Here is an 11,467-nt window from a genome sequence, read left to right on the forward strand (position 1 = left end):
TATTTCCTTCACTTTTAGAATTTTTTTTTAATATATATTTTTTTCATAGGCATGCCTTGTAGGGATTGTCATACCTGATCCAGAATCATTACCCAGCTGGGCAAAAAAAAGGGGCTTTAATGGATCTTGCTCTGAGCTGTGCAAAAGCAAGGTAGGTTACATGACAGAACTTATAATTAAATGGCCATGCTTGCATAATGCCCGTTTCACTCTCCTGTCTTGTAATAGTGACCTGTTGGTGATGGCATTGTGAATTTTCTGTTTATTTCATTTGTTGACAGTAGGAGGGTTAGCACACTAAGCCAGAACTTTTTTTTTTTTTATTGATGATCCAGGAAGCAAAATGCTCTGCATGTAATGCAGTCTCTCAGACTAATTACACCAGATTGATACACATAGAAGGAACATTCTTTGTAAATCTGATGCAAAAGTGTGTAAGTTTTTAAAAAGATATTGCCAAAGGACCTAGGCAAGATTTAAATGTCGTCACTGTCTGCAGTCATTTGCATACTGTGTGTGATCAGTCAGCTAGATTAAGTTCAAATTGTTAATACAAACATTACACCAGTTACCATAGTTAAAGGCATTACTGGAACGTCCAACCCAAAAACTGCAACAAACTGCATCTAAAGATAATGGTAAGTACAAGCTAGCATTGTTGCAATGTAAACAGAGGTATAGAGGACACCAAGACAAGAAACCATAACATCCCCAAATGTCAAAACCTGGAATCAAACTTTGTAGATGTCAAGTACAGAACACACAACATTAACATGCAATTTCTAAAGAAAGTCACAGAAGTGGCTGCCAAACGCAGGAATAAAAACTGCCACCTCACCCCCCCCCCCCCAAAAAAAAAAGATCTACCTATCCAAAGGCCAGAAATATAAACTGATGAAAAAATGCCCACATAGAAACTGTTTGTCATGAACATAAACCACAAAAAACAGCAGTTCAGTACAGTTTCAAGAATCAGTCTGAAAAAATCTTTTTAGTCGACCAAGCAGATGGGTCAGCAGGGATGTGAGATTGCACAATTCTCGTGGTTAGGAATATGCCCTTCCCCTTATCTTGAGCCGTCTCAGACTTAGAATATATAATTAGCAGGTGGTGTGGAATGGTGTAGGGAGTGTTTGCCCACCTACAAAAAAAAGTTTTTTTTGTTTTTGCTCTAAAACTTGCATATGCCAAGGCTCTTTATCCAGGCATGTGTGGTAATGTTGGCATTCGCTTTGTCTACCTTTTGAGTTAGACATGATAAGCAACGACCAAACTAATAAACAAATATAGACGAAAAGCCACGAGCTAGACGATAAATATTGTTTAATAACAAACAAAACTTGTACAGCTAAAACGTACTTCGAACAAACTTGCGACAAACTTAAAACGCCAAATAGAAACACTTAAAAAAACAAGAATAGAATTCAATGTGAGCGCTTTCGTTTAAATATTTTAAACTTCCTCAGACAAAAAACATCTATTACATCACTTCCTTTTATAACCTTCACAGAAAATTGCGCCAAAATCAAATTCAAATTGGAGCATGCTCAGTAGCTAAAAAATGGGAAATAGAATTTCTAAATACAATTCAAGGAATGCTTAAACAGAAATTGAATACTAAAAAGACAATAATAATACATTATATTATATAAAAATTTAAAAACTAATAATTTAGATCATTCTTTTTATATAAATCATGAAATCACAACTTCTCCAACCCTTAACATTTATAAATTATTAAATATTAAATAATAAAATGTCACAACTAATATATTCCATATAGTAAATTATCATATAACATATATTATTACATAGCTTCCTCCATATACACTCAAAATTATTAAAATACTTAAAATCAAATATTAAATTAATCTTGAATTTTATTACGAGTCGATGCTTTTAATTTTAAAATTGGCCCTATAGAACTTCTTTCATTTAAGCCTGGCATACAATCAGCTTGTAATTTAATTTGCCAGGTAAGTTCTCTTTCTTCTAAAATTAAGTTCCACGGGGTTCTTTCTTCTATTTCCACTTGATCTATTACCATATAATTAAAATTATGATTATTACATTCATTTATATGTTTTGCTAGCACGTTGTTTCATTTTTTATTTTTTATGGCATATTCATGCTCATAAATTCTCTGAGTGAATGTTCTCTCAGTTTTTCCTACGTAAAAGGAGAAACAAGAATTACAACTTGCAAGGTAAACAACTGCTTTAGATTTACAGTTAAACTTCTTTTTAATATAATACTTCTTATCACGTATAGTGAAACTATCTCCTCCTTGAATTTTAAAGCACCATTTACATGCTCCACATCTATAGTTTCCACTCTTCACTTTTTTACACATTCCTATATTATTATTAGATTTTAATAAATCTTTAAAACATTTCCCTTTCCTATAAACTATTTTTGGAGATTGACCTATATGATGTTCTTCGTCTCACATTGCTGCAGTCATAACCTGTGGGTAGTCCGCTGTCCTCGGTCGGCCCGAATACCAAAGTGTTAGGCTGGCGTCGGTCATGGGCGCTCAGAACTGACGTCAGTACGCAGTAGTACTTAAGCGCATGACCGACGCCATATCCTCAGTCTTTCTTGCCGCATGGTCCGAAGCAGAAGCAGCGTTTGCAAGTGCCGTTCGGCGTCCTGAAATTTCCGTTTTTCGAGTTTCAGACCGAAGACCAAGTTGGGCTAAGTACCCCGTTGGGGAATATTTTTGTCTTTTCTTGCCTCAGTTAATCCGGATGTCAGAAAAAGTTAATAACTGTATTTCTTGTGGGAAACAGATACCTCATAGGGACTATCACGCTCTCTGTATTCCTTGCTTGGGGCCTGAGCACGACGTAGTCGGGTGTCGCTTTTGCGCTAGATTTAATAAGCGCACCATTAAACGCAGATTAGATTGTGCTAGGCTTGTTTTCGGTAAGCGGTGTAACTACAACATGCCGTCGGATCCTCCGCCCGCTACCGCAAAGAAGCGAAAAGATAAATTGTTAAAGTCTAAACAGGATGAGTCATCCGTTGCGGACGCCGGTTCTATGGAAACTACGGTTGAATCTGTGGATCCAGCCGAGGTCTCGGCTGAATCACAGGGGAACCTTTAATTTTACAGGAATTGGCCTCTCAGGAGTTAGGTCAGGCCGAGGGGGCTTCTCAAGTTTCTGTAGTCCCATCATTACAAAAGGTTATTAGGCCTTCTACTTCTGTCTCTAAGGGCCCTGCTAGAGCTAAACCTGGTCTTTCTGGTACAGGCATCAGCCCTAGTTCTTCGGCTCTGTTCCTAAAAAACATATGTTGAAAATGGCAGAGGATTTGATTACTTTAATCAGGGGTTCTATGCCCCCTCCAGACAAGAGGCCTAGGGTGGAGACAGATGTGGAGGGATTGGAGCATTCCTCAGATTATTCTGAGTCTTCCGCTGAGGACATTCAGGATTTTCCTCCCTATTCTGATTCGGATGCAGAGGATTCCTGTCCTTCTGCTTCTCCTCCAGAAGATTTTTCCTTTTCTGAAACCCTGCACTCCATGAGGGAGCATTTCAAGTGGGAAGGTCAGGATTTTTCAGATTCTCGTAAGAGGCTTAGGGAATTTTTGTTTTTGCCACAACATAGACCTTTGGCTATTCCCCCTGTTTTAGATGTTGTTCAGGATGTTTTTTCTGAAGCTTCCATTAATCCTGATTCTTTACCCCCTGCCCCTGTCAAGCCAGACAGGTATTACAGAGTTCCAGAGGCTCATAAATATTTGTATAAGAGTCCTAGAGCTGACCCGGAAACTATTAGTCAAGGACCTAAGGGTGTCAGGGCTTTGGTAGTTAAGAATCCAGTACCTCTGGATAAAGATTCTAGGGCTTTGGATAGGTGGGGTAAGAAAGTGTATACCTCCTCCACGCTAGCTATGAGGGCTTTAAATTGCCAGTTTCATATGCTGAAGTATCAGAACTTTCTGTTAGGTCAGTTGAAATCTAAGGTAGATGCTTTAGCTGAGGGTATAGAGTGTAAGGAATTGCAGGACTTAGTTCATGCCTCAGATCAGGTTGGTAAGCATTCCTTGCAATGTGGCTTTGATGCTCTTCAGGCTTCTTCCAGGGTGGCTGCCACTGGTTCAGTTATTCGTAGGCATGCCTGGCTTAAGGATCAAAATTTGTCAGAGCATGTTAAAGCTTGAATTTTGGATGCTCCTCTACAATCTGAAGTTCTTTTTGGTTCTCCTGTGGAGTCAGTTTTGAAAAAAATGGAAGACAAAGCTAAGTCCATGCAGACGGTTAAGGAATTTTTACAAGTGCAGCCCCCTAAGTTTAGCAGGAATTGGCCTGCAAAAGGATGGTCTTATCCTTCTTCCGAGTTTCAGTCTAAGGGCAGGTCTAGACGTTATAGGGGCAGAGCTCATGCTCAGGGTTCTTTCAGACCTAGGACTTGGAGTTCTCCTGCACAATCTTCTGGTGAGGGCAGGGGTCAGCCTTTTCGTAAACAGACCCATTGACCTGTATCTCCAGCTGCCAGACTCTGCCAGTCTAGCAGCTCCTCTAGGAGGAAAGTTGGCACTTTTCAAGCAAAATTGGCTTTTGGTCACCCAGGACACATGGGTGCTGGACATTATAAGTCAAGGCTACAAGTTTTATTTTCACACCTTGCCTCCTTTCAAAGGCATGCCGGATGTACCTCCTCAGCAAAGGCTGGAGGCTCACAAACAGATTTCTTTACTTTTACAAATGGGGGCGATCCAGGTGGTACCTCCGTCAGAGGTAGGCCTGGGGTTTTATTCTCGCCTATTCCTTGTGCCAAAGAAAGGAAACACTTGGAGGCCAATTCTGGATTTGTCCATTCTCAATACATACCTAGACATTCCAAAGTTCAAGATGTTAACTTTACAGCAACTTCTGCCTCTGCTAGGCAAAGATCACTGGATGGTAACTCTGGATCTCAAAGAGGCTTATCTTCACATTCCTATCAGGCCCAGCTGCAGGATATTCCTGCGTTTTCGGGCTGATACTTTTCATTATCAGTTCTCTGCATTGCCCTTTGGCTTATCTACTGCGCCCAGGGTGTTCACAAAGGTCCTGGCTCCTGTGATAGCCTTCTTAAGACTAAGAGGAATACAAATGTATCCTTATCTGGACGATTGCCTGATTCTTGCTCAAGACAAAGTCAAGTTACTTCAACATCTACAGTATGTAATGGCAGTTTTAAGGTGCCTAGGGTATTCTGTGAGCGAAACAAAGTCCAGTCTAGTACCCTCTCAGGACATGTGCTTTCTGGGTGTGAGACTGAATACAGCCTCTCAGATGGCCTTTTTAACCCCGGACAAACAAAGAAATCTTCACCTGTACTTCCAGCAATTATCCCTAATGTCCAGGCTGACTGCAAGGACAGTCCTTCAAGCCTTGGGGTTCATGGCATCTTGCATTCTGGTACTTCCCAATGCCAAACTGCATATGAGGAAGCTACAATGGTATCTCAAAAATGTATGGACTCAACACTGCCACGATTTGGACACTGTCATTCAGATATTACCTTGCATCCAGAGGGAATTCTTGTGGTGGGCTCAGGAATGTCACCTAAACAAGGGACTCTCTGTGACCCGACCAGAGGCGAGTCAGATCTTAACGACGGATGCCTCAGACCTGGCTTGGGGAGCACACTTCAATGGGAAATGGATTCAAGACACGTGGCCTCCCAGACTACAGCATTTGCATATCAACATGAAGGAGATGTTAGCAGTCCAATTTGCCCTGATGGCCTTCAAGGATCTACTTCAACCAGGACAGGTGTTGATTCAAACAGACAACACAACTGTTATGTGGTACATCAACAAGCAGGGGGGAACCCATTCTTACCCTCTTTGCAGACAAGCTATGATTTTGTGGGAGACTGCTCTGAGGTTGCACATCACTCTTCAAGCACGGTTTCTGCCAGGAGCACAGAACTCCTTAGCAGATGTTTTGAGCAGACAAATTGTGGACCCCACAGTGGAAATTGGATCCTCATGTATTCCAACAGTTGACAGTGGCTTGGGGAACTCCAGACATAGATCTGTTCGCTTCTCCACTAAATTTCCAACTGCCAAAATTTTGCACAAAGATGTTTCACCCAAAAGCTTGGAAAGTGGATGCTCTATCTTTCAGTTGGAACAACCTTCACGTCTATGCTTTTCCTCCTCTGCCTCTCCTTCCCAAGGTACTCTTGAAAGTCAGACAGGACAAGCCTTGCATGATTCTAATAGCACCAGATTGGCCACAACAGCACTGGTATCCTCTGCTGAGGAGTTTAATACAGGAGCCTCCTTGGCCTTTGCCACCAATTCCACACCTGTTGTCCCAGGCAAGCAATCATTTTCTCAATGTCAGGTACAGTCCCTGCATCTGACAGCCTGGCGTATTCTGTTTTAGATCCTGGGGGGTCTCAGCTTCCTCAACAAGTTTTGAATGTCATTTTGGAAGCCAGACGGCCTAGTACTAGAAAAGTTTATGCTGATAAATGGAGGAGATTTTTTCTTTGGAGCACAGCAAAGAGCTTTGATGTTTCAGTGCCTAATTTGAGTTTTACACTACAGTACCTTACTGAATTATTAGACAAGGGTTTGTCTTTCTCCTCTGTGAAAGTTCATGCTGCAGCCATTTCTGCTCACTATGATTGTGACCCTCCATTATTTTCTCACCCTTTGTTTAAACGGGGCAAAGAACATAAGACCCCCACGTAGAGCTCCTACTCCTTCCTGGGATCTCAATTTTATGTTGGAAAAGCTTACTTTACCCCTTTTGAACCTGCAGCTACATCTGAGTTGAAGTTTTTGTCTTGGAAGACTGCTTTTTTGTTGGCCATTACGTCTGCTAGGAGGGTATCTGAATTACAGGCTTTCATGGCAGTTGAACCCTTCCTGATTTTCCATAAGGATAGGGTGTCCTTGCGTACTAACCCTACTTTTATGCCTAAAGTTATTTCTAATGTGGCCTTAAACCAGTCTATTCATTTCCCTACTTTTTATGCTGATCCCCAAAATAAAGGAGAAAAGGTCTTGCATTCTTTGGATATTCTCAGGCAGTTACACTATTATTTGAGCAGAACTAAAGAGTTCAGGAAGACTCAACAGTTATTTATTTCTTTTGCTTTGGGTTCACAAGGGAAAGCTGTTTCAAAGCAAACCATTTCTAAGTGGATTGGCCATTGTATTGCTTTTTGTTATTCTCATCATGGAAAGGATGTTCCGGCTGGGATCAGACCTCATTCCACTAGGGCTACTGCCACATCTACTGCCTTTTTAAGGGGGGTAGCTACTAAGGATATTTTGGAGGCAGCTACTTGGAGTTCAGTGCACACTTTTACTAAACATTACCATCTCCCTCTTTATTCCAGGTCTAGGGCTGGGTTTGCCACTGCAGTTTTACAGGGCATGTTAGCAGCTCCTAATGCTTTTTAGTTTTTCCATCCTCCCTTTACCTTTGCTTTGGGATTCTACCCACAGGTTATGACTGCAGCAATGTGAGACTAAGAACATAGTACAGTTTTGTACCTACCATAAATGTAGATGTTCGAGGATCCACATTGCTGCAGTCCAATTTTCCCTCCCTCCTTCCCCTCTATAGTTTGGGGTTGCTGTGTTTCTTTTGGGATAATTATTATTTTCTCTATGTTGGGTATTTTCTATTTTGGCTATGGCCTTTCCTTTTTAGGCCTTCTGACATCTGGGGCAAGAAAGACTGAGGATATGGCGTCGGTCATGCGCTTAAGTACTACTGCGTACTGACGTCAGTTCTGAGCGCCCATGACTGACGCCAGCCTAACACTTTGGTATTCGGGCCGACCGAGGACAGCGGACTACCCACAGGTTATGACTGCAGCAATGTGGATCCTCAAACATCTACATTTATGGTAGGTACAAAACTGTACTTTTTTTATATTGGGCATCTCCAAATATGGTTTCCCAGTTATTATGAAAGACTTCTTTTAATATTTGATAATCTTGTGAAAAAGTGATAACTAAGGCTTTTGAAAATTCTTCTACTCTAGTATTCTTATTTTTACTAGAGGTATCTAAACTTATGGTAGTCTATCGTCAAACCTACTTAAATCTCCATTACTTGCAGCATCAGTGACAACTTCACTTTTACCTTGCAAAATTGGTTTAAAATGACCATTTTCTCTTTTTTCAATAACTTCTAAAATTAATTTGTTTATTAACACACATTGGATATTCCTTATTAATAAACATTCTTTTTAAATATTCACATTCATTTAAGAAATCTGAATATCTTGTAATAATTCGCGCAGCTCTCGCCAATTGACCTTTAATTACAGATCTTTTTTGGTGCTCAGGGTGTGTACTAGTATAATGAAGGCAGCCATTAGAATATGTTTTTTTTCCCTATAAATCAAGGAAATATACACTTTTGCCTCATAATCTTTCATCAAATTAATGTCTAAATAATTAATTTTATCCAAATTAATATTCCACGTAAATTTGAAAAAGTTTGTGGTTTCATTGATATAACTTAAAAATTCATTTAAAATATCTATATTCTCTCTCCAGACTAAACATATATCATCCTGAAACCGATGATATGATTTAATATAATTATTATATTTACTATTAAAAATAAATGTCTGTTCCCAGGACATCATAACTAAATTTGCATAAGTTCCACCACATGATGATCCTATAGCGACCCCTTTCTTTTGGATATAATATTGATTATTAAATTTTAAATAATTATTATATAATACTAATTCAGTTAATTCAATTATAAGATTATTTAAGTTCTGTTGAACAGAAAACTTAAACAAAACTTCACTAATCCATTGAAGCCCAATATTATGGGGAATAACTGTATATAGATTGCATACGTCTATTGTTACCAAAACATCTTTGGCATCAAATGATATACGATTCATGTGCTCTAAGAATGTCCAGGAATCATTACAGATATATTCTTCTTTCATCATAACTTTTTTTTAATTCATAATCAACATACTTAGCACATGCTGACGTGATCGAATCTCTCCCATCCACCAGAGGCCGCATGGGGGGATCTTCTATATTTTTATGCATTTTCGGATTACCAAAAAACACCGGAATCCTGGGTGTTAGAATATTAAGATAATTAAATTAATATCTATTCGTTTATCTAAAAACATATCATTAATCTGTAAAAAATCTTTCAATAAGCACAATTCAACTCATTTAAGGATACCTTTTCGTAAGTGTCCGTATTTAGGATCAACTCCATTTTGTTATTATAAAAATCTACATCCATAATCACTGCCCCTCCCCCTTTATCTGGTTTCATAACTCTTATATTCCCTTTCTGTAAACATTTTAAAATTTCTAATTCAGCTTTACCTACATTTGAGGGATAATTTGTTTTTTTATTAATTCTATCTAAATTCCTTAACTGACTTTCGCACATTTTTTCGTACATTAAAAGTTTAGGATGCAAGGGGGGATTATATATACTTGATATATTAAATTTATGTGATGCATTATACATTGAATCCTGAAACGTAAATGAAAAGTTAATCTTTCTTAAAAACAATTTCATATCAATGATAGTTGAAGTAACATCAAATGTATTAGAAGGAACAAATGAAAAGCCTTTTGACAGTAAATTCGCAACTTCCTGATTAAAATCAATTTGAGTAAAATTATAAACTTTAAAGTCACCAGATTTATTCATAATGACTTGTCGTAACTTATGTAGGCTCTTACTACATTGTTGCATAATCGTTTCATGTCCATTCTCGTCAATATCCGAACCATTATGCATTCTTATGTTCTCCATTTTTTTGTCTTTTTGCCTGGCACCTTGAAACCCCGCCGATTGTTGGTTACCATAAGGAATTTTATTTTTAAGCCTTTCAGAGCATCTTAATTCAGGGTATTCATCATCATATACCAAATCATTATGTAGATTCCCTTCATATTGGCCTTCTCTTGCAGGGTCAGATCTATAAGCTTGATTTAAAGAATAGGTTTTGGTTTTCTTATTAAATCCACCTGGAGGTCTGGGATATGCTATCCCATTTAGTATTGTTTAATGTCTCTTTCAATTTTTCTGTTTTAGCATTCTTTAATTTGATAATGTATTGATCAATACTATTATATATTCTAATCATGTCATATTGAACTGTATCAAAAGAAACATCTGCTCTAATTATTTTATCAAGTTCATCAAGTTCAGATATCAGATTATCAATTTCTATCTGATTATATTTAATCAGCATGTTCAAAAGATCTTTGCCACATCGATTGAACAACTGCAACAGTTCCATATGCATAGGTGAATTATAAACCAATCCCATAGGGTATCGCCATAAGCGCAACCCTTTAGGGATAATATTAAATCTGATGCACTCTTTCAGATATGCACTTTCAAGTTGCAATTTCCTACATTTCATTAATTTAATATCAAAGTCATTTAATTTATGATCAATATCATTATTAGCATTATTACCTCCTTTAGATTGTCCAGAAAAAACAAACAATGATTCCAACCACTCATTTAGCATTGGAACAGATTTTCTCTGTCCATCTCTGTGCATAAGTCCAAAGTTACTCGACTGCATTCCTTGATTAACAGAAACATCTTTCTCTTTTCACCATTGTCCAAACCTGTGGCTCCTTCCTGCCCATCTGGTTATTAAAACAAACTGGGTGATGTTAAAATCAAAACTAGTCTGTGAAGGTTGGATTGGTGCTTCTTTTCCGCGCCTATTCATCACGACCATCATCATTTTGTTTGTTTAGTTTCTCATGCAAAATATCCACACGCTCGTTAATTTCAAAATCAAAGCTGTTAAATTCCCAATCGACCCTTCGGTACCTTCAATGGAGTCATCTAGCTGTCGGCTGTAGTCTAAACAAACTGTAGACATGATAAGCGACCAAACTAATAAACAAATATAGACAAAAAGCCACCAGCTAGGCGATAAATATTGTTTAATAACAAACAAAACTTGTACAGCTAAAGCGTGCTTGAACAAACTTGCGACAAACTTAAAAGCCAAATAGAAATACTTAAAAACAGAATAGAATTCAATGTGGCTTTCGTTTAAATATTTTAAACTTCCTCAGACAAAAAACATCTATTACATCACTTCCTTTTATAACCTTCACAGAAAATTGCGCCAAAATCAAATTCAAATTGGAGCATGCTCAGTAGCTAAAAAATGGGAAATAGAATTTCTAAATACAATTCAAGGAATGCTTAAACAACAGCAATTGAATACTAAAAAGACAATAATAATACATTATATTATATAAAAATTTACAGTAAATAAACAGTTACCAATACAGTTTCTACTGAAATATCAGATAATGATAACTTTGCGACTTTTGGTCCTTCCAATGAACCATCATTTACATCATCAACTGCTAGTTCCAACAAGGCGTTAAGGGACCAGATGGTGTCCCCGGCTGTGTGCTCCACAAACTCAATGAGGAATTAAACCCGCAGTTAGGACAGCTG

The 11,467-nt window shown here is 38.2% G+C and overlaps 1 protein-coding gene across 5 annotated transcripts in view; it reads left to right on the forward strand.

Moving 5' to 3' along the window:
* Window positions 1–11,467, forward strand: part of ACSL1 (acyl-CoA synthetase long chain family member 1) — a 1,450,848-nt gene that overhangs the window by 1,345,267 nt on the left and 94,114 nt on the right. For all 5 annotated transcript variants that reach the window (XM_044089832.1, XM_044089833.1, XM_044089830.1 and 2 more), the window contains one exon: window positions 50–151. In XM_044089832.1, the coding sequence (XP_043945767.1) occupies window positions 50–151 (102 nt within the window). The remainder of the gene's footprint in view (window positions 1–49; window positions 152–11,467) is intronic.

The sequence above is a fragment of the Protopterus annectens genome, chromosome 12.part0, assembly GCF_019279795.1.
Source record: "Protopterus annectens isolate FY-2018-M chromosome 12.part0, PAN1.0, whole genome shotgun sequence".
Classification (NCBI taxonomy): domain Eukaryota; kingdom Metazoa; phylum Chordata; order Ceratodontiformes; family Protopteridae; genus Protopterus; species Protopterus annectens.